Source organism: Natrix helvetica, assembly GCF_964273705.1.
Source record: "Natrix helvetica genome assembly, chromosome: 4".
NCBI lineage: Eukaryota > Metazoa > Chordata > Lepidosauria > Squamata > Natricidae > Natrix > Natrix helvetica.
Window position 1 is genome coordinate 25023020 of NC_138550.1, and position 24398 is coordinate 25047417.

Below are 24398 nucleotides of genomic sequence, written 5' to 3' on the forward strand. Positions count from 1 at the left end.
CTTGAAGAAGTTTTTTGTTTTGGTCAATTCATAAAAATAGAATTTTTCTTTTCTTGCTGCTGTCAAATATAACAATACTGTTAGTTTGACCTGGCTACATGTCTGTTTCAGCACAGCATGTACATAGAGTGGGAAAACAGGGTGAAGACTACCTGTGATCCATAGGATGTTCCTCTTGGCTTCTAGTGCTCGCTAAGAAAGGATTTTTCGAAATGACCATCACATCATCAGTATTCCTTATACAGTAGTATATTAACACGTGTCGATGCTAAGGAGTTAGTTGTTCTACTCCCTCTCTCCACCTGAAAGGAATTCTGTTCCAACTGCCAGTTGCCTTATATGGGTGTGGCCAGTACGTGACTCATCCAACCCGCGGGCTGGCCCGATCACGTGGTTTCGTAGCGAAGTACGGGTATCCAGCTAGTTGGATCATAAGAACAGAATGGGTGCTGCTTGTATACTTCCCCTCTCACTACGTAGCAAACTCTCAATGTGAAGATAAGGACAGTCTTGCCGGAGAGTCCAGAAACTGAGATCAAAGCTTGAGCTAGAGTTTGTTGCATGTCTATTGATGGAATCAGTTTAGCAAAGAAATACTCAATTTTGATTGAATGTTATGTGAGACTTTAAAAAATATTATGTCCTACTAACTGTTGGCTTCCAAGACAAAGGTAGGAAACTGAGTAGGACAAACAAACAAAGGCAATGTTTTAAGAATCGTAACCATTTTCATGAACTTTATTAAAGCTCACTAAAGGCATCACAGGAACCAACAACAAAACCCATGTATTATACCTTCATCTGGTTTTCCACACACGAAAGTGAAATGTAAGCAATTGTGCATGCTGCTTCACATACTTGTCCTCATCTTCTAGCAAATGTTTCCGACAATGATAGAAATAACTTTTTAAAGCTTGGCTTTCATTTTGTTTTTTGACCGAATGCCTTTTCAATGGAAGAAACATAACAAAAATTGGAGACAAAAAGAAAAACTACCTTGGCATCTACAAAAGGTCTAAGTGCACTCATTTCAAAAGAGCTGTGCCTTTTGCAACAATTTCAAGACACTTTAGCCTTAATTGATACAAAGGGTTAAATTCCTGCACAGAAGATTTTAGTCAGTGTTCACAATTCCACAGGAATCTGAAAGTTACCAAGGCAATTTTCCTTTTAAAATTATCATGATTTCAACTTCTAGCGGGTAAATATATTCATTCCCCACATAATACAACAGAATTCCAAAATATAAATAACTCCTCAAAAACATATGTTCCCTAATATCACATAATACAATTTACCACAATGAAATTCCTCACTGAAATGCAACAGGCTAGTCCAAGTCCATGCTAACTGGGCAATTCATATGGCAATCGCCATTCTGTTGTGTGGTCTCAATGTTTTTGGTTTCTTCTTCTAATTCTTCAGTTTTGTTGATCAAAGATGCATCTGGTGGCGCTTCCTGTTTAGGAGAATCTATTTGTGGCTTTGGCTGGTTAACAATGGGGTCACATAAACCGTGTATTTCCTACAAGAGAGAAACATTACAAGAGTGACACAATGCAACTCCCAGTGAGTCCAAAAAGCAAACATTTTGCTTTTATTTAGGCTTGAGTTAGATGTGATGACTGAAAGTAAAGCTAAAATTATTGGCGAACCGACCCCCCCTAACCACGGCAACAGTGAACGGAGAGTGGCACACCTACTCTCGAGCGCATACAAGTAAAATGGCAAAATTACTTAAAAGGGGGGGGGGAGAATCCTGAACGGCTGGAACTCTCCTTCTCCTCCCACCCTCCCCCGGCCACTACAGTCGTGAAGGGGGGGGGGGGTTGAAAGCCAAGCGAATGAAAGTTGGGCTGACAGCGAACTGTCGCCCTGCCACAACAATCAGATTTAGAATCACCGCTGGTTAATCCTGTAGATTTGGAATCCTGAAGAATGAGTTAATTTGCTTATGAGTCCTAGAGCAAATTGTTTTACGTATCCTTAGGCTGGACTGAGTTAAAAAAACTGGCTATACAGTCAGAGGAGGCGTGGTTAACAATTACATAACTCAAGTCTCTGGCTAATGGACAAATTTAATCCATGCTTGGATTCCCCAAGCAGCGCACAGGAGATCAGGTATGTTTACTAAGAAATGCAGGAGCCCTATTGATGCTCAATAACTGAAGAAATTACAATACATACTTGTAGACATTAAATAAACAATAATACCAGACATCACTCATTTTTATCTTGCTCAATTTACCCACCTCATTTTGGCATAGTCATATAAGAAATAAGGAGTGAGTATGCAACTATTTAATTTTATTCTAATACCATTACATTTTGTTATGCTCTGTCCTTTTTTTATTCAGACCAGATTTAAATTAGACGTGACCAGAAAAATGAATCATAAGGAACATATGTGATTTCAAGGAATTTACAGTATCTTTTTCTTTGGCATATAGATCTGCGTCATAATTAAAACGTACCCTCAGTTTTCTTCTGATTTCATTTACACGCACAGCAGGATCCTGATCAAGATTTTGTTTAGCTTGGATGTTTATAATGTTGTTTAGCCATTCTGTTGTGTCATTGATACACTTTTTTACTTTATTCATTTCACTTTCATCAATATGAATATATTTCTCATCCTGAAACAAAAATGCAGTATGTTAGTTATTGCTATAAGCATTTTTTCCAAGGCTACCTCAAGTTTTTCAGTATCAGCACTAATATTCTTGTTCACCAATTAAGGGCTATTTTATTTGCCAATATTTATTTATTAAACAAATGTATATAGCCCCCCAACTCACATACAGTAACTCCAGGCTATCCCCCATCATACCCCATAGCAGTAACAGAATCAGATAAGTCACTTGATCAGCTCCGAGGCTCCCAAATCCACTGACAAAACCATGTCTTCAAGGCATTGCGGAACAATGTCCAGGTGCCTGGAGGCCGTACGGATCTGGATGGGAAGTAACAGACTCAAGCTCAACCCGTCCAAGACGGAGTGGCTGTGGTTACCGGCACCCCGGTTCAACCAGTTGGTCCCATCACTGGCCATTGGGGGCGAACAGCTGGCCCCCGTGGATCGGGCACGCAATTTGGGCGTCCTCCTGGATGCCCGGCTGTCAATGGACGACCATGTGACGGCCGTGGCAAGGGGGGCGTTTCACCAGGTTCGCCTGGTGCACCAATTGCGTCCCCTATTGGACCGGAACGCCCTCCACACAGTCACCCATGCACTTGTGACGTCCCGACTGGACTACTGTAATGCTCTCTACATGGGGCTCCCCCTGAGATGCACCCGAAGGCTGCAGTTGGTCCAGAATGCGGCTGCGTGGGCAATTGTGGGAATTACTAGGTACTCCCACGTAACACCTCTCCTGCGCGGACTGCACTGGCTACCTGTGGCTTTTTGGGTGCGTTTCAAGGTGCTGACTATCATCTTTAAAGCGCTCCATGGCACAGGACCTAGGTATTTGCGGGATCGCATCCTGCCCCATACATCCCTTCAGCCGATCCGCTCTCACAGAGAGGGACTCCTCTGGGTGCCATCCACTAGGCAGTGCCAGCAGGCGACGCCCAGGAGCAGGGCCTTCTCTGTGATGGGCCCGACCCTCTGGAATGACCTCCCCCCCGTTATCAGAATAACCACCGATCTCTGCTCCTTCCGTAAGAAGCTTAAAACCCACCTGTTCAATTTAGCTGGCCTGGCCTAATCCCAGTTTAGTCCCTCAAGTCTGTATTTTAAATTTTTAGGGGTGAGTTTTTAGGTTGTTTTTAATTTTTATCACTTTGTACAGCCTATTGTTTAATTCGATTTTACAGGAATTTAAGGGTATTTATTTTTGTATACGGTTTTTTATTGAGATGTCTGTACACCGCCCCGAGTCCCTTCGGGGAGAGGGGGCGGTCTATAAATCTAATAAAACTTAAACAATAAGGTGAGAGCCAATCTTATCCCTGAAAGAATGATGTTCCAATGGCGGGAATCTTTTTTGAGATCACATCAGATGTATTTCCCTGATAGTTGGGACCTGCAATATGTCCTGCCTTCTGCTCTGTTGGACCAGGTACTGGGGAGAGATCAGTGGTGGATTTCCATTTTTTTGTACTACCAGTTTGCTTGAGAATTCAGACCACTTCACAGTTCAAGTGTGTATTATAACTACAATTATGTACTTTGTTCTTATATTCCTCTGTAATCCCAGCATATATGCGAAGCTTATGCCCCAGTTCCTCTAGCAGCTTTGGCCGCTCTTCTGCTTCTTGATATCTGATTTCAATGGGAGTCCCAAATTTCTAAAAGAGATCAGAACAGCAACAGGTTATTTCAGCAATCAATAACGCTTTTAAAATCGCAACATATAAAATGGAAGTTAGCTATACCTTTAACTCAGTCAATTTGTCCATGTAGACTTGTTTAGCTTGGTCTTCTCCTTCTTCATATAGCCAATCTTCTATTTCTGACAGCACCATAGAAAAGTTCTGGCGATCCTAAACAGAATTAATAACAAGTTTATTTTTTTTATCATCGCTGCCCACCAGCTAATAGTTGGATTAGTTGCATTCATAAAACAAAATTGCTCTTAATCATATATAAAATAATAATCACAATCAATACATTTGAGGAAGAAAATGAGTAAACAAACAGAAAGGTGGTACATATGCTGAATAGAAGTGAACAATGGAATCTTAAATGCAAATTTAAGAATTTGCCACAGAAAGATGTGATGAAAAAAATTAAAGCCAATGTAAATGTCTTTAAATGAGGATTAAATGAACTACCCTTTTTCAATCAGATACCTTATAGTATATGTTGCACTTCTACCCAGAGAATTCCTACCCAGTACATGAAATGATTGTGCTATCAATGAGTGGTTATTTTTAATTTTTGCACTGTAAATATCCTAAACTGGCTTTCTAGATGAAATATTTTAAATAAATAATTTTAAATAAATAAAACAACTACCTCCTCACACACAAATTTTTCATAAGGTCCAGACAGCTTGTCTCTAAAATCATAAACATATTCTTCAACTGCATTCTTTGCATCATTTCTTTCCTTCTCCAATTTGTCCTGCATTATCATCTTGCCCTATTTACAAAAAAACAGTAATCAGAACAGTCTTAAGTTGTACAGTATAATTGCCTCTTCAATTAAATGTCTTCAAAGGCTTTATTTACAACTCAATGAATGATTCGCAAAACGCTTTCTGTGTTATAAAGCTATGATTTTCATTTAAACACTAACTTTGATAGATAATAATGCAGCAAACAGCGTTCTATCGCACATAACAAATTTATGACAATAACGAGAGCGCCTAAAAACATGCACAGAAAGATTGACCAGGTTTACAGCATCAAATGTCAACTGCACCTATTGTAGGCTTTGAGTATTTATACAATATTTTTTGATCAATATACACTGAGAGGTAAAATTTGGTAATTAACAAAATGTAAGCTGTAAAGGCTGAAGATTCATTGGACTCCATACCCCTCCTCTTCATGGAACAGATTCAACTAAGTCAACTGCCACTCATGGAGGGGCAAGAAATTAATCTACACTTGGTCTACAATACCTAATCAGTCAGGTTTTAGATTGCATAGTAATTTCCCATGGTGTCAGGGTCAACAACCCTAAACATGAGTAAAATTGTATCAACAACAATTCTATCTAATAAATATGGAAATGACCCCATCATTGATATAAAAATCAACATACTCTCATCTTCAACAGTTTTAACTGATCAGTGAAATGTTCATTTTCAATTATTTTTTTCAGCTACTAATTAGCCTCAATACATTTCCTAGAAGATCCTGAATACAGATCCTGAAGATGAAACTCAAATACATTGGCTACCAAATGAGAAGGAAGGACTCACTGGAGAAGAGCCTAATGCTGGGAAAGATAGAGGGCAAAAGAAGAAGGGGACGAGAGAGAATGAGGTGGCTGGATGGAGTCACTGAAGCAGTAGGCATGAGTTTAAATGGACTCCGGAGGATGCCAGAGGACAGGAAGGCCTGGAGGAACGGTGTTCATGGGGTCGTGATGGGTCGGACACAACTTCGCAACTAACAACACCACCACATTTCCTAGAACCAAAGTTTCAACTAAAAGGGGGAAAAAAACCAATATAGATGCTGAAAACCATTTAACATACCTCTGTTTCAATGTACATATTCAGCAGATCCTTCCCAAGCTGCCATACTAAATTAGCTTCAATAGGCAACTCAACATTTTTCACTTTTATTTTGGGTTTCTTAGCATCTGGAGGTTGATCACTTTTCTTTTCATTTCCCTAGAGTGAACAATATAATATCACAATTACATCAAGACCTAAAGGAAAAAAAACTGTATAACAGAATCTAGTTTGTCCCAGTACTGTACTTTTCTCTTGGGTGCAATTTCAACATTGCACCTCCATGAGATCTAGCTAATGCGGATTTGCCAGAGCACCAGTAGGTTATCATTTATATGAGATTACTTTTATGTAGGTTTACATTTCCCCTCCAACAGAACATATTTAAGAGACACTCACTTTTTCACCATTGGGGATTTTATTTTCTTCAGAGGGAACCTCAGGAGAAGGGGGAGGCTGTGATGTTTGCTGACTATCTCTTTGTACCTGGGACTGAGGTCCAGCCTCAGTGTTGTCTTCCTGGATATTCTTCTGAAATGGGAGCCCAGGCACACAAAAAATGTGAAAATGTAACAACAAAAAGCCATTAAGGAACCAAAATACACTTAACATTTGATACCTCTGAAATACAAGGTAGAGGATTTCTGCACATCATAAAATGGATGCAAATTTCTCTCTCTCTGTTCAGGGTTCCTAGACAGATGAATCACTAATACCGAGAAAATTATATAATCTATCACTATTTCTAACTCTCCTCTTGATGTTGCAGAATGATCTCTCTTCCCACATTTGAGCTGGAAATGCCTTCTTTTAATGAATAAGCTGTCTAATACCCATGCGCTTTTGAATTACTCCAAGACAAGGTGCAGAAAAATTTGTCACTCTGTTTCAATCAGCTATTCTGATTGGTAGCAACTCTACAAAATGTCATTTCCCCCCATTACCCGTTAACTGAGACTCGTAGCAGAAGGGAGTCAGCACTGATCTCAGGACGTATAGAACCCTTAGTCCATCAATAAACTCTGGGGACTTTGCTAGATAATCTTGTGCTCTCAGATATTGCGGATTAAAGTTTCAAAATCGCTTACCGAGGAAAACAAAAAATAAATTATAGTCTGTAATAACTGTATTGCTCCAATAGTTGTTCCCTGTTGATAATTTGCAAAAAACCTTTTGGCTAAACTAAAACAAAGCCCATTCAAGTTAAACTCAATTTTAAACAGTTTCTTGCACTTGGTACTTTCATCCATCCCAGTTTAGAATTTGGGAAATTTCAAGAAGCAACAAATGTTTCTACTGGCCCGCCCTTAATGCATTTTGATTATGATGTTTTGAAATGCTACCATCGCTAATTTTAATAAAAGAATATTCTAAACTTTCTATATAAGGAGACCAACTTACATTACAGTTCTCAGGTTTTTGACTCTGAGGTTCTATTTCAGCCTCAGTATTGGGACTTTCAGTTTCTTCCATTTTCATCTGCTCCACCATTGATGCAGTAGAGACACTAAAAATGCCATGGCTATTGATGCGAACTTTAATTTTGACTTTAGTTTTTTCTCCATCATTCTGAGTTGCAATGTTCTGGATAACGTATTTGCCTGAATACAAGAAAACAATCACAAACATGGAAGAAAAGGTTAGATTTCCAAAAGTATGAAGTTGTTAAGAGTTTCCTACAGCAAGTTGTTTTTTTTTAAGAGATAGAAAATCCACCCCACCAATGATTTGTTATATAATCCTGTTATTAATTTAGTGCTGTACATTGCAAAATGGCAGATTACCAAAACATATTTTATACTCGTAGAGGGAATGTTCCAAATGAATTTCTGTTCTGCTCATGAATACTAAGATACACTAAACATAATATGCTAAGTAACAATAATGGAATTCACGACAGATGGAAATTTATAATACTGCTACTATGTTTATTAGCAGCAAATCAATTTTCTCCCAAACATACTGGCATTAATTCTATGAAAAAAACCTATTTTCATTTTATAAAAAGGGCCCGTAGCTTCAAAAGTTTATCAGCCAGCACTTAACTGTCTTAACTAGGGCCTAGTTACATGCAGGATCGCATCCTGCCCCACACATCCCTACGACCAATTCGCTCACACAGAGAGGGACTTCTCCGGGTGCCGTCCGCCAAACAGTGCCGGGGGGCGACACCCAGGAGCAGAGCCTTCTCTGTGATGGGCCCAGCCCTGTGGAATGACCTCCCCCATGACATCAGGATTACTTCCGATCTCCGCTCCTTCCGTGTACAGCTGAAGACCCACCTCTTTCAATTATCTGGCCTGGCTCAATCGTAATTTCTCTTATTCCTCCTAACTGTTTTTTAAATTGTCTTTTAAACGTTAAATTCTTAATTGCATATTGGGTGCTTACAATTGGGGTATTTTAATGCTGATTTTTAACTGTCTATATGATGTAATTTGTTACCTCCTCCGTGTCCGTGTCCGTGTATGTGTATGTGTGTTTTGTATGTATGTATGTCTATGTGTTTTTATACATCTTCTATGTTTTATATGCTCCATTGTACGCCGCCCCGAGTCCTACTTGGAAAGGGAGCGGCTAATAAATTCTATTTTTTTTTTTAATGTCTTTTAAATAATGCTTTGCTACATAGATCTCTTTAAGCAGCATCAGTGACTACAGTAACAGCATATGGCACAATGGTTTTCACTTATATTATTGCAAGTTTTGGGGACCTTTTATAAAGACTCGTGTTACAAATAAAAATTATTCATTGTTCAGAATTCACTTAGTTACATAAACAAAACAGTAAAATAAATACAGACAGGTAGTCCTCGACTTACAACTATTCATTTAGTGATCGTTCAAAGTTACAATAGCATTGAAAAAAGTGACTAATGACTGTTTTCCACACTTACGACCATTGAGCATTTCCATGGTCACATGATGAAATTTCAGATACTTGGGAAATGGCAAGTATATTTATATACTTATGATATTTATGACAGTTGCAGTCGTGATCTCCTTTTGCTACCTTCTGACAAGAAGCCATATTCACTTAACAACCATCTTACTAACTTAACCAATGCAGAGATTCACTTAACAACTGTGGCAATAAAGTTCATAAAATGGGGCAAACCTCTCTTAAGAACTGTCTCACTTAGCAGCAAAACTTTTGGACTCAATTGTAGTCGTAAGTCGAGGAGTACCTGTATTGTCTATGAACGTAATTAAAATCCTTTCCTGTGGAAGTTATTTTTGTTGCTGTTAATTTATTCAGCTATTATAACAAGGATATGAAAATGTTGTGATTGAGGAACAGATCATTCCTGGAAACTCCAGAATGTTTTGCTTCATTCTCTGGCCTGTGCCATTTTAAGACGATCTGCAAATTCTGGAAGTAAATCAATCTGAACATGTAAACTACTTTCAGATCAGGGTATTTTCTCTCACAAACAAATCACCCCTGATGTGGCATGGGACAGAGTGGGGACACAATGTTCTATTCCTGAATTGCCAAATATTGCAAATATCCCTCCCATATCCAATAATATTAAAAACTTCTAGAGATTCTTACATACACAAGCACTTACCTATCTTTTTTTCAGGGTAGGGAACATTACTGAGATCAGAATAAAATGCCTGGAGTTCAAATGGTCCTTTTCTGTAAAATGTCAAGACTTTGGAAAAAGGAACTGCATGATGCCTGCTGAAAACTTCATGAATCCTAGTTAAATTAAGGAGGAAAAGGATTTGGAGGTAGCTATGTGAAAATAGTCTTATTGTATTATTATTGTTCTGCCAGATCCTAACTGCTTAATTATCTATTTATTCATGAGTCCTATGTGACTGCCCATTTTAATCAAATAGCATGCATACTAAATAAAAAGTACAGAAGCTAATACATACAACATTTTATCCTCAATTCCAGACTCCCTTTAGGCTCTGGGATGGCATTGAACTGTATTGTGCCCAGGGTTTTAAAGGTATGCCTGCGTGAGTAGGTGTGAGAGGGGCACCTTCAAAAAAATTTTTAAATTCCTTCCTACAGGCTGTATTAGTCTCTACCTTGTACACTGACTGGATATAGTGAGAGAATAATATAACATTTCAATTCTTGTGCATAAGTACAATATTTCAGTATAAGTCTTTCCCCAATTGTTAATAATTTTGAGAACAAAAGGAATTTGCTATTAGGAGATTCTACTATCAAGGTTCTATGGATCAACCCTGACTGCTCTTTAAAAGACCAGATTCTGAAGATGAAAGTCATATACTTTGACCACCTAATGAGAAGGAAGGACTCACTGGAGAAGACCCTAATGGTGGGAAAGATGGAAGGCAAAAGAAGGGGACGAGAGAGAATGAGGTGACTGGATGGAGACACCAAAGCAGTAGGCGTGAGCTTGAATGGACTCCAGAGGATGGTAGAGGACAGGCCTAGAGGAATGTTGTCCATGGGGTCGCGATGGGTTGGACATGACTTTGCAACTAACAACAATTATCAAGCATGAACAAAATAGGAAGCTAACAAAGAATGTTCGCATAGTTCCCACTCATTTCAAGAGCTCTTGCATTGAGAAATCCCTTTTGTAAATATATATTCCAGAAAATCCAATGCAAATGAGCTGAAGCCTCAGGCAATAAGATAATTAAGATCTGAACCTGGCAATGTAGTCACACCTGCCAATTTATTCTCATATGAAATATTTAGTATAATTGCAACATACAGCTGACAAATTTATATTGTCTAAAAGGCTGAGTATGAAAATCAATGTCACAGATGATGGTGACAAATGAGTTCGGATACATTTTGAAAGGTATGTGAACAAGCATGAGAAGACCTGCTCCAGTTCACGAATCACTATTGCAACTGCTATTTAGTTGTATTATTACAAGCCTGGGAGGCATAGGCGGCTCTATAAATTGAATTGAATGAATGAAATTGTTACAAAAACTATGACAGGAGATCAAGGGGATTTCTGAATTTGTCCTCACCTCAAGTGGCTACCACTGAAATGGGATCACTAACTACTCAATAATATTTATAACTTAATTTCTTGGTTGACTCTTCTGTAAGGATTCAGTCAAATGTGATAGCTTCCGTTTAAGAGGCAGTATTTACATTACAGGGCTATTGCAGAGAAACATGAAATTTGATATTATGACTCACCCATCCCCATCTTCAGTCTCTGTACTCCACATCAATGATATTGGGAATGCAACTGCATCTGTGATGGAGATTTCTCTAACTTTAAAAGCTGGAGACAGAATTGCACACTGGAAAATGAAAATGTAATACAAGGAGTGTCACTGTGTTAATTGGTTTGCCAACTTGTGCTTATATTCTGAGTTATACAGTAGACTGAACTGTTTCTTATCTGACAATGATTAGTGCACATGTCAGACATAATACGTCACACATTCTTTACTTTCCTTCTGATCTTCCGTTCGCCTGCCAAGAGGGTGGGCAACGTAACTCTGCCAAAATGTAGTTAATTGAGTTAGCAAGATTTGTATTTTATTTTCTTTTATATTAAAGTGTTTTTAATTAGAACATGCTTCACATTTTATTTCTGCTTATTCGGAAGTATGCTACTAGGAGAGCCAACGGTCCATGCCTCATTAATTCAGGGTGAAACTTACCTTGACAAGGCGTTTTGTTATTGCCTTTCCAAGAAGTCAGATTAAAGTAGTTTATAAAAGAAAGTGAGAACTGATAATTTTACTGATTTGAAAAAATGTGTTCTGCCTAACTATTTATTACAAAGCCTAATGTCACAAAGGAGATTTATAAAAGAGAACATTTTTAATTTCAGCAGAGTAATGTTATATTTTCTCCAACAAATACTATTACCTAATTTTTCTTTATTTAAGCTTACTATTATCCACAGAGCAAAATTTTCCAGATACCATATTTTTCAGACTATAAAACGCACCAAGATTTTGAAGAGGTAAATTTTAACAAAAAAGGTTTTGCCCTTCCCGGCACTCAGGAGCACTCTGCAGGCGTCCCAAACCATCTGCCCACCCCGCTTTTTGTGAAAAACGGGGCATGCAGAGAGTTTGGGAGACCTGCAAAGTGCTCCTGGGGGCCGGGGAGGGCAAATACGAGCAAAAATGTGGCGTGCAGAGACTTTGAAAGGCCTGTAGAGTGCTCCTGGGGGCTGGTGAGGATAAAACTGAGCAAAAAACTGGCCCATTTTTTGCTCAGTTTTGCCCTCCCCAGCCCCCAGGAGCATTTTGCAGGCCTCCCAAACCCTCTGTGCATCCAATTTTTGAGAAAAATGGGATGCGTGGGGCAGGGTTTCAGGAGGCCAAAAATGCTTATTCAGTGTATAAGACACACCCAGATTTTCATCCTTTTGGGGGGGGGGGTGCCTCTTATATTCCGAAAAATACAGTAATCCCATTAGCCTAAAACTGCAATTATGAAAGGTTTTTGCAAAACCTTGAAGAAAGAATGGTTTAAAATTAAGTAAGATGATATGGATCCACAAACTTTTAAATTGGTATCAGAAATCCAGCTTAAGGGAGGAACTAATAGCCTTAATAGGGTTTTATGTGTCAAAAGATTCTTGTTTTTCTGCTTATTATTAAATTAAAACTATTTTAGAAAAGAAAAACACAGAAGTTGTTCAGGAGAACATGTTTTTACACCAATAATCCCTATAGAAAGGGGAATTCTTTCTACTGGATTCCAGGTATATCTTTATCAAGTTCCCTATTTTTAACTTGAGAGAAAAGATTACAGAATTTATGAGGCACCATTATCAGCCATGCCTAATTACAATTTCTTCCAAAATCTGTTCTTTTAAAAACCGACTACTTCATGAAAATAAATTTAGTACTGATTTAAGCTTTCTTATTGCTTCAGCCTGACTTTAAATAAACTGTTTTTCCATGGAGACTTTTCCCACAATAATCAATTGTTCAGTATCCTAGTGGTATTTAAGTACAAATAAGCAATGATAACAAGGTTAACTTAATCCTTGTTCTTATCATTTGCTTTCTGCTTAATCTGCATGCCAAAAAGCCATAAAAAGATTTGGATGAATTTGGGAAGAGAACTAAACATATTTATCCATCCAGCCCTACTTCTGATTTCAAAACTGATCTCCTGGAAATACCTGCAAAGCACAGCCTCTTGCAACAGCTTCATCTGCATTCAGGGTTGTACTGACATCTTTGCCAAAAAACTTCCCTATCTTCTCTTTAACAGCTGGCATACGTGTGGCTCCACCCACAATTTCAACAGCATTCACATCTTCTACTTTGAGTTGGATTTGCTCCATCAAGGAACGAAGGGGAATCTCTATTCTTTGCAGAGGATCAGCACATAATTCTTCAAATTGGGATCTAAAATAAAAACATATAAATAGGTATGAAAAATCTGACAAATTTTGACTTAAGAATGGCCCATTCCAACTTCAAAAACAGCCACTTAAGTACTCCAGAACTAGTCCAACCTGACCCTGAACTATGTTCTAAAATGAGACTAAACCATTTCTGAAAACTGAGTAACAATGCCCATTTATTTACTAAGTCTGCACTACTATTACTATTAATCTTCTCACCGTTCCTATCACCCATCTCCTCCCACCTATGATTGTATGACTATAACTTTGTTGCTTGTATCCTTACGATTTATATTGATTATTTTCTAGTATGATTTGATTTCTTATTTGTACCCTATGACTATCATTAAGTGTTGTACTTTGATGATTTGTGGCAAATGTATCTTTTCTTTTATGTACACTGAGTGGAAATGCACCAAAGAAAAATTCCTTGCATGTCCAATCACACTTGGCCAATAAAGAATTCAATTCAATTCAATTCTCTTGTGGCAAAATGTTACAACAAATGCTCAACATTCCAAATATCCCAGTTAGCCTTGAAAGGTTGTTTACTTGAACCTACAGCTTTATGAAAATAGTGAGAAGGTATTAAGAATAATATATTCTAAAATACCTGTTGCGAAGACTAAGGAAATTGCTAGCTTTCTCATTCGTGTTTTGAATGTAGATTGCCTGGCATGTTTATGTATATTATAGTAACAACACAGGTGAACAAAGGAATGAGTACTAAGTTTCTGAACGGCAAGATCAAAGCAAAACTTGAAAAGTAGTGGAGGATAATAAAATCCTCTGCAGCAATGAGAAACAATAAGATGCCAGTGTTCTCAAAGCAAAGTTTATCTACATCAACATTAGTTTTTTTTATAAATTTGATGAGCTTCTAGAGTACAAAGGGAAGTCATAAGTAACAGGGTCTCTATGGATTCAGCATGACAGCAACATCTTCCCAACTGTAATTTATATATGAGGAAGCCTCTATATTTATGAACTGAACAAAAATTTATAAGCAAGAGAAAGAAGGCTCTATTGCATTCAGTGTTCTTCTGGCTGGCCATTGTGGGGGAAAACAGTTAGATTGCAGCCTGAACCAGCAAAATGATTTAAAAAAACACTCTAGCCACATTCATCACTCACCTATTCATCTTTGAAGAGACATCTGTATCATTCATAAAACATTCAATATTAAGTGGAATATCTGTGCTGTTAGAGCTCATTAACTTTTTCAGCTTCTCACATTCTTGATATAAACGAAGGAGGGCTCGTATTTTTGATTTGGGGTCTAGTTTGTACTTGGATTTTATTTCCGCACAGAAGTAATCCACTAGTTTTTCGTCAAAGTTTTTTCCTCCCAAAAAGGGATCAAAAGCTGTGCCAAGAACCTAATTTGAAGAAAAAGAACAAAATATGAATTACTATCATCCATACCGTTATCATCCATGTATGAAACATTTTCACTACAGATGTGAAGCCAAAGAGATGATCCCACCACCTAGCATTCTTTAAGAATAATGTCAACAATAATGTCATGCTTAAGTATGGATTTATTAGTGTTTTCAAGGCATGGCAAACAGAATGGCCAGGAATCAGAAGTTTCCACCCATCCAAGCAAGTTACGTATTTCTCCAACAGAGACTATAACGAAACCTGACAGGTATTAATTCCAATGTAACATTTTGCAAGCATGCATTTTTTTCCCCCACTTCCATTTTCTTACTCTAGAATGCCAAGACAAATGTTACCTTTTACATTCATTTTTACTTCATCACAGAGATGTTTTTCTTCATTTATCTATTTGCTGTCCGCTCCGCTATTTACTGTCTCTTCTATGTGCAAGAAACAACCTAGAGGAATATATAGCGCTCCCTTCATTTTTATTTTGATATTTATCTATTTATTTATGTTCTGCCTTTTCTCTCAAGAGCTGAAGGCAGGATATAGTGGAATATTCTCTAATTATATCCTAATTTAAAAAAAAAAACTGTGAGGAAGATGAGGCTGAAAAGGAATAACTGGCCAAAAGTCACCCAATGATTCCTTTGGCCGAATGATAACTTCAACCTACATTTCTATAAATCTAATCCAACACGTTTACAATTGGCCGTTTGTTAAGTAATTAAGCTCCCCGTTGGGAGAGCGAGTATGCAGAGAAGCGTAATGAGAGTGATATGGAATAACACGCACAAACCAGCATACAGAGACACTGAATAGTATAAAAATATAGTAGTTTACTATGTAGAAATATAGAGGTATTCAGAGTCCGGTTAACAGTCCAATTCATACACGGTTCAGTAATTCAGTTATCCAAACAATCAGTCTAACACACAAAGTATAGCTAAACAGTAGCAAACCACAATACCTCAAAATATACTGATTAGCGTCTAACAAAACAGAGAGCTAACAGCCATTCTGGCTCCCTCTTATGGCTGCTTGAGGTAACAAACCAATTACATCTCTTAAGCATTTAAAGTAACAGTAAAGTAATCATAGCTTATATACATTGCTAAGCCAAGCCTAGGGTTACATCCCTAACACCCTTCATTGGACCATCCATAAAACTAGACTTCATATAAAGCCAACCTTGCACTTCTTTTCTAAACTCAGTTTACCTTGAGTTTTCCCTTGTTAAAAGCGCAGGCTGATACTTGAAATGCTGAATGGCCCATATCTATGAACACCACTATTCGTGGCTTTTCTTCTGCAACTGGAAGGTCCTGCTTATAAATTCCATAGTTCAGAGCCACTGTAAAACAAAAAGAAATAAATAATTTAGTGTTAACTTGCGTGTGCCCAGTAAAACGCAAGTGAGGGATGATGCAGCTGTAGTCTAACACAGGGGTCACCAACCTTTCGGACCTCAGGGACCACCAAATTCATAATTTTAAATCCTGTGGACCACTAATATGAATTATTGATGGGATGGGGTCTTTCAGGCACTTACCTTGGCTGCCTGTTAGAGAAGCACCTGGGGTCAACCCTAGGTTTGCTGTCCATTGTAGCTAGGAATCTTAAATATGGCCAAGAATGGATGTTTGTCTTGTAGCCAGCCCGGACGCTAGATCGGCCCCCTGCAAACTCTGCCTTTCGAGGAGCCCAGCCAAAGTTTCGCATACTGCTCACTGAAGTGCCTGGACTACCAGGGAGGGAAGGGCTGGAGGTACTAAACAAGCAGCCAAGCTAAGTGCCTGGAGGACCCCATCCAGTCAGCGAATGAGGGTCATTGCTTCGGCAGGCCGTATCCAGCCTCGGGGCTGTAGTTTGAGGATCCGTGATTTAGTGCAATATAAAAAAAATGCAAAAATGCAAAGATTTTTCTGCGGGTCACCAAAATTTTCTCATGGACCACCAGTTGGTGACTGCTGATCTAACATATCTGAAGAACATCAGGCTGAGAAGTACTGTGTTATATACAGCAAGAACTAGAATATCAATTACATTAGCATAGGAGAGAAACAATGGAGAATTTGAATATCTTGACTTGGAAATGTGCACACCAATCCGGATCCTGCAGTACAAGTATTACATAGCTATGGCAACTCATCTTTGCTAGTCGGCAGACAGCTGCATCCAATTGCAGCTCTTGGATGGTCTTCAAGGACAGTCCCAGTAAAGTACAGTGACTATGTTAATTTGGCATACCACTGGAGGCTAAACTGAACAAGTTGAGGGCTTCAAATATTGAGATGTTTTACAGGTAGTCCTCGACTTACAATAATTCATTTAGTGACTGTTCAAAGTTACAACAGCACTGAAAAAAGTGCTTGATGACCATTTTTCATAGTTAGCACCTTTGTAGCATCCCCATGATCATGTGATCAGAATTTAGATGCTTGGCAACTGGTTCATGCTTATGACCATTGCTGTGTCCCAAGGTCATGTGATCATCTTTTGCAACCTTCTGACAAGCAAAGTCAATGGGGAAGCCAGATTCACATAACAACAGGGTTGCTAACTTATCAGCTGCAGTGATTTACTTAACAACTGTGATAAGAAAGGTCGTAAGAGGGGGCAAAACTCACTTAACAAATGTTTCACTTAACAACAGAAATTTGGGGCTCAATTGTGGTCGTAAGTCAAGGACTAGCTGTATTCCCATCCACTAAATGTGGAATTCAACTTCTTGGTTTTTATCTATAACAGCCTCTTTAGTTTGGTTCCCAAGGTAATTTCTGGACCACCTTCATGTGGAAACAACTCATCCAGTATATGTTCCCAGACTACATTTATAAACAGCTCCACATTACCAAGAGATTAAAGGGGCTGGAGCAGCAGAATGTCTTTTTCTTGTGGCTCCATACCACCAAACAGATCAATGCCCACCATAAAGGACTTCTGAAAACTAATAATTCTCAAAAGTCCAAGCTCCAGACTGACACCAGATGAAAACGCCACCCGTCAGGTAACAAACTGGGTTTATTCACCTGGACTCAGTCACACAATAAGGTCATGCAGCAGCAAAACAGTCAGTAAGCAGCCTGTTTGATGCGAAACCAGTACTGGGAGCTTCTGCCTCCCAGTGCCCTTAAATAGGTGAGCCACACATCTTTCCTGTGCTGGCCTTGCCCCGGTACATGGCATGTGCTGAAGTTCCGGCCCAGCTGATTGTCGGGCTGGAACAGCTGTTCTTTGCGCTGCCATGCCTCCGCGCCTCATCCATAGCTGTCCCTGCCGCCGCCAAGCTGCTTGTGGCTAGGAGCTGCAGACCTTGCCACACCTCTCCGCCGCATAACTGAGTCATCTCCATCACCTGACACACATACACACACACACGGTCACCGGTGGTCCATGATCACTGCGACGGCAATCCCGACACCCTCCGTCACCTGTGTCCTGCTTCTCCCTGCTATGGCAAGCCCAGGACGCAGCTTGAAAATAATGTTGATGAGTGGGCAGCATTTGTAAGGGATTATTATTCTATCATTATCTTGGTTTCAACATAGTTTTATTATTGAAAACTATTAAGTCCACATGTAGATTATGCTAGAAATAAATGTGAAATGATCTTAAGTTACTCACCCGCTGTCATATCATTCATTAGTCTGAGACAATTTAGCCCCACAACCTGAGCTGCATCAAGCAGTGATCTTCTTTCAGCATCAGTAAAAAATGATGGCACCTGAAGAAAGCAATTACACCCATGTAAACCATATATTCATGAGGGAAATGTTGTGTTTTAAAATTCAATTCCTCTGAAATAAAAGTTCCATGATTTTAACTAGCTATGAAGTTCTCCACAAGTACATTCACGTCTCGTGAGTGAAATAATTTCCCTTTAGGAACGTACTAAGCAGTGCTTAAAATAGAAATTAAAACGAATGATATTTTTCATTTTATATATTATTTGTCATTGTTTTCTTCCTAGGGCTGGTCCCAAGGTCACACAACTGGTTTCATGTACAAGGCGGAGCTAGAACTCTTGGTTTCTAACCTAATGCATTATTCACTACACCAACCTAGTTCTTTTATAGCAAAACTAGTATATAGAATGTTACTACCCAATAGCAAATCATTTGCTGAGTAGCTGGGGGAAAAATCAGTCCCTATAAACAACCAACCGCATTTTACAAAATGAGTTTGATCATCTTTAAAAGTATTCACCATCTGATTTAAGTCTTTGTAACTTGGACAGGTACTCAACGTGCAATTTTTGATATTGTGAAAACCTGCTGAGCGACTTTGGGCCAGTCACTCTCTTCAGCCTAAGTCACCCCACAAGTTGGTTGTTGCGTGGAGAACGGGAGGAAGGAGTATTAGGAATGTTGGCTGCCTTGAGTTATTTATAAAGTAATAAAGGTGAGAGAATAAATGAATAAATACATTAAAAACATTAAATATTACTTTTCAGCAGCGGCGCAGGATGGTGGTGGAGGGGATGATTTCGCACACACAACCTAGCTCCCACACATATGCAAATGAAGTTTCACACGCTCACCCACCACTGCCATACAGTTCTACTTTGCCTTCAGATTCAAGATATATTCAAAGTCACTTACATTGTTCGAGAAACTATTAGACGAACAAAAAGTTCAACTGAACTTAAAATTTAGTCACTTTACTTACTGAAATAACACAATCTGTTACAGGTTTTTTGAGGTTATTTTCAGCTGTCTCCTTCAACTTAGTCAGCAGCATAGCTGTTATCTGCTCCACACTAAATAAATGTTCTTCATCCATATATGTTACCTGCAGAAAGAAGAGGGAAGTAAGCTAAGTAGCATTTCAAACACCTCACTGTTGCTTTTTAAACATTGAATTTCCAACACTCCTCCCAAATCTTATTTTGAAATAGAAAGCAAGTCAATGCTACTTTTGTTTCATCTCCATAATCTTTTCACAACTGGTTTAGTTTTTGTTCAGGAAATTGTAAATATATTACTGACATTTTTTTACCTTTATCCCAACACTCCCATTTTTCATTGGAACTACATAGTAGCTCAAATTGTCCTTTTCCTTCTGAATAAAAGGATCATTATATGCACGACCATGGAACCTCTTGAAATTATATACTGTGTTGTCAGCATGTGTAATTAGCTGTAAAAAGAGACAGTAGTATCAGTGATTTAAAAAAAAATCACACATAATTTTCCATTGCTAATTAAAAATACAATAGTAAATTTATGGATGAAAGAAGAGAAAAATATTTCTAATTTCTTGCCCTAATTATGTTTTTGTTTTTACATTGAAGCAAATGTGGATCTGATCAAACTGCTGTTATTATACTACCTCATAGGAATTGGGCAGCTATTCACTTACATTTAGAGAAGTGTCATGGGGACCCAGTTCGCAAATGTAAGCGCACGCACCCCGTCTGAACATGCGATCAGCCTTCCGCGCATGTGCTTCGGATTAAAAAAATGCCTAAATGGGATAGCATAGAGCTGGGGTTGGTGGGCGGAGCCCCCGCGATTTCCGCTACTGGTTCAAGTGAACCAGTCCTAACTGGCAGAATACCAGCTCTGATGCCAAAACACACACACACACACACACACACACACACACACACACCTTGTGTGTTATGGTTCGGTTCTTGATCATGACTAAACATCTAGTGTCCTTCATATGAAGGCAGGATACTGGAAATATAACATATTTGGAAGACATATTAAAGATGACTATTTTGATTATATGAAATCTTGGATTTATGGTTTAGTTCTTGGATTTAGACAGTAGAGCAGAACCATTTACTTTTGTGCTTTACTCCAAAAAATCACTATGATGTATTTATTAATCACACTTTTGTGTAATTTGTATGCCAAAGATACAATATCATTTATCTTGCTCTTTTCAGAATGCAACGTACCTGATTTTTAGCTGACACTCCAATTGCCCTGTTTTTGGACCCAAATGATACTACAGAACTGAAAAGTGATATAAAAACAACATCACTGGAAAGTTTATTCATAAGACATACGAAGGTATAAAAACACCAAGTCATTATACTTAGTATTTCCTTGAAAATTCTGAAGGATTTACAAATAAGCCAACAGTGGAGATACCTGAACAAGAACAATTGCTAACATTATAGTTATTTTATGCAAAGATTTACATTTGATGTGTTAAAATTACTGTAGAATTTTAACATTAATGCAGTTAGAAACAAATATCAATCTGACAACACTGACAATTTAAACTGTTTTAAGGGCTAGAATTCTCTACATTTGATCATGATTTAGAGCAGGGGTGTCAAACTGGCGGCCTGTGGGCCAGATGCGTCAAGCGCAGGCCATGCCTACCCCAGCTCCGCAAAGGGGAAAAACATCGCAACAGTCACGTGATGATGTGATGCTGCGAATTGGACACCCGTGATTTAGAGAAACAAAGAAGGATTTGTGGGCAACCCTCAACTAATTGTTTTTTTTTTAAAAAAAAGCTTAAATCTAAAGACAGCTGTGTTCCATGTATGCAAACAGTCCACTAGATTACCGAAAGCACAATTTGGAAATGAAATTTGAGTTGACTTTGCCTCCTTCATAATACACAGTGCTTATTCTTATACAGCACTGATAATCAATTAAATGAGGATTACACAGCATAATTTTAAGAAGAGTAGTTCTTCTACAGGCCCCATCATAAATTTTGAGGACTCCTACAAACTTCCCAAAGCCAAGTGGGTACTTTATAGCCTGGAACAAGTTACACACCTCTATTTATACCCTGGAATCAAGAAGAATAAATATATATATATGACTCCAATAAACTATGGTTTATTGGGCTAACTACTAGGGTTAAAATTAGAAGATCTGAACAATCATATTAAGGTTAAAAACTAAAAATGGGGAATCATATCACTGAGATCAAAATTATAAAGTTATTATAATCAAAATTATAATGTTAATTATATACTGAAATTCTGAATGCAAGGGAAGCAGTTTGCATATCATAGATCCTACGAAATGTCACTGTATACCTATTTCTTTGAATTAGCAGTGTCCAATCACCCCCTTTACAAACTATGACACCCCTTTTCACCTTGTTTATAAACATTACCTATTCCACTCTAAAAATACAATCCATTAAATCCATAATTTTGGATTTTATAGTATTAAATATTTAATAGAGGATCATGACTTTACTTTTAACTAAATTCCTGCAGGGATACACCTCAACAATTTCTGAATATGCAAAGAAGTGGACATCCCAATATCATGGATATGTCAGTCTGATCCCTCCCCTCCCCCAAGATCTTTTAATGCCCTGGGCAAAGAAAAACCTAACCTATCAGGATGGAGGGGATGCTTCCCTGTCTTTTACTTCCTATCTTAATCTAATACTGGGAAACTCCAGAACCTTCCAGATTCTAGTTGAAGTTGGCCTAATCTTAAGGTATCATGCCTCCTCAGAAACCAGCAGGCTCCTCCTTCCACCTCCCTCATCACCCTCCCCTCCCACCTCCTTCAGAACATCACAAGTGGAAGCAGCTCATTATCCAGGGAATATGCCTAGGCAACACATTGTGAAAAGGTACTGCAGCAGCATCCCACTCCTTAGCTAACACCAAAAAGAAAAGACCAAAAATCAAAATACCCCTGTCATCCTACCTACCATAACAGATCCGCCAGTCATATAGCACCTCTACTCCCTGCTATTTTGGGAGGGTGGGATGGCTGTTGGGTTCTTTTGTTCAATTCATTTTCCTCCCAGCATGAACTACATAGAAAGGGTGTGTAATAAGGCTACACTGATGAGGTGTAAAATAACCCCAGCGGGGGAATACATAGGCTTGAAAGACGGTTGCAGCCATTACTCCGATCTTTTCTTAAAGAGGGAAATGGCCTTCTGCCTCGCGGTAAAAAGACAAGGGAGGAGGATGCTCGTAGGCACGACTATTCCAGAAATCTCTAGAGCTTTATAAAGCGGATATCAATAAGAACTTTGAACAAAAAGGGAATAAGTGCTCTTTAAAAAGGGGGGGCAGATTAAGTAATAAGACCAAAATAACCCCCCCCACCTCCGCTATAAAAAGGGAGTGCTACTAGTCTAGCCAGGTCCAATGCTTCGTGAATAAATAAATAAATTGGACACACAAATTCCTTGACCAATAAAGAATTCAATTCAATTCTATCCCCATCCCATCCCTATTCCTATTCTATTTCCTATTCTTATTCTATCCTAATTCCTATTCCTATTCTATTTCCCATTCCCATTCTATACTATTCTTATTCTATTCTACATAAACCTCGAATGCCAGCCGCAGAACCCGGAATGAATCTGCAACGTTAAACCCCATCCCCATAAATACGTTTATTTTCACGTTTATTTTCACGTTTCTGAGTTGACAAGCCCTGTTATTGAGGACGGACTGCCTCCCCCTCCCCTTTTCCTGGCGATTCGCCACCCCCACCCTCGCAGCCCACCCTCCGCGTCAAACTTTCAACTGCCGGCTACGTACGGGGTGCATCGGTCGCTGAACTCGTTGGCCACGGTCTCTATTCCGCCTGCTCTCGCCACCGCGATGTAGCAGCTCTGCGAGCCTAGATCAAAGCCCACCACAGCCATGACTGGGCAGCTCTACCGGCCGCTCCTGGAAGGAAACAACCGCTCGCTTTGCCTTCTGCTCCCAAGTCAGTCCGAGAGACGCGGGAGGGGGGGGAGGAGAGAGAGAGGATCCGCTGCGGGAAGATGCCACGCTCACGCGCCCCACCCGCGCGCGGAACTAGCCACCTCCAGCGAGGGGGGAAAAAGAGACTCCCCGATGACAATAGGCAGAAGTTTCCAGAATCTGCGGCGGCTACTCGCCGGCTCCACGTGCGGCTTCCGCTTCCGCCTTCTCGGGGATTCTCGAACTCTCCCGGCCAATGGCAACGCCCGGAATCGGGTGACGCTGCTGTTGCCAGGACGACCTCGGACGCCGAGCATCTCTCCAAATCTTTCGCCCGCTTGACGCAGGTGAGGGGCGTGGCTGGCGGGAGGTCCTGCGAGGGCATGCGCGGATTTTGCTCGCGGAAGAAGTGAAAGTGATGGGGGGGCGCTGCTGTGTTTGGGTCACTCGTTAGGGAAAAGTTACCTGTGTGATAAGGTGCCTTTTGAGTGGCATGTCGGTTAATAGCTTGCTTGCCATTTCTTGGCTTTCCTTTTTCAAAAATATTTAAATTCATTTCGATAATACTTTGCCCCTTAGGTTGGTGGAGTCTGTCACGGTCTAAGTTCACCGTTGGATTTTTTGAAAAATAATTTTTCTAAACGTTTTTTTTTTTAAAGGCAAAATTATTTTAAATTTTTTTGCAATTTCCTTCTGTGCAACATTTCCATCTCACCATACATCCATTGTAAATACACTTCTTCCCCCTTATTTCAGTTTCTCTGTCTATATATGCGATACTATTATATACATTCCTTAATTTACAATCCTTCATTATGTACCATTTCCATTTATGCACGTTTGTTTATCTCTACCTATACATTGCTATTTTCTAACTCCTGTGTCTTCTTC

General features: G+C 39.1%; 1 protein-coding gene across 2 annotated transcripts; it reads right to left on the minus strand.

Moving 5' to 3' along the window:
* Window positions 1-708: 708 nt before the first annotated feature.
* On the minus strand, window positions 709-23724 carry HSPH1 (heat shock protein family H (Hsp110) member 1). Of its 2 annotated transcripts, XM_081950738.1 has the most exons (19): window positions 23610-23628; window positions 23358-23489; window positions 20769-20826; window positions 19859-19999; window positions 19529-19651; window positions 18485-18584; window positions 16078-16211; window positions 14606-14850; window positions 13244-13472; window positions 11287-11393; window positions 9707-9840; window positions 7536-7735; window positions 6534-6665; window positions 6156-6293; window positions 4964-5089; window positions 4381-4488; window positions 4174-4293; window positions 2475-2636; window positions 709-1525 (listed from the first exon to the last, which is right to left on the minus strand). In XM_081950738.1, the coding sequence occupies exons 2-19, from the start codon at window positions 23462-23464 to the stop codon at window positions 1331-1333; spliced, it is 2559 nt and encodes an 852-aa protein (XP_081806864.1). In that variant the 5' UTR covers window positions 23465-23489; window positions 23610-23628; the 3' UTR covers window positions 709-1330. The 2 variants fall into 2 exon arrangements, with proteins under 2 accessions (XP_081806864.1, XP_081806863.1); XM_081950737.1 differs by having other exon boundaries at window positions 23358-23724.
* Between the last annotated feature and the right edge of the window lie 674 nt (window positions 23725-24398).

Excerpts from the sequence above, each read along its gene's own strand:
- HSPH1 (XM_081950737.1), bottom strand. The coding sequence starts at position 23,464 with ATGGCTGTGGTGGGCTTTGATCTAGGCTCGCAGAGCTGCTACATCGCG. Across the intron at positions 19,652-19,858 it reads ATGGGAGTGTTGGGATAAAG|GTAACATATATGGATGAAGA; the intron begins GTAAAAAAATGT and ends TTCTTTCTGCAG. Across the intron at positions 6,294-6,533 it reads AAATCCCCAATGGTGAAAAA|GGAAATGAAAAGAAAAGTGA; the intron begins GTGAGTGTCTCT and ends TGTTCACTCTAG.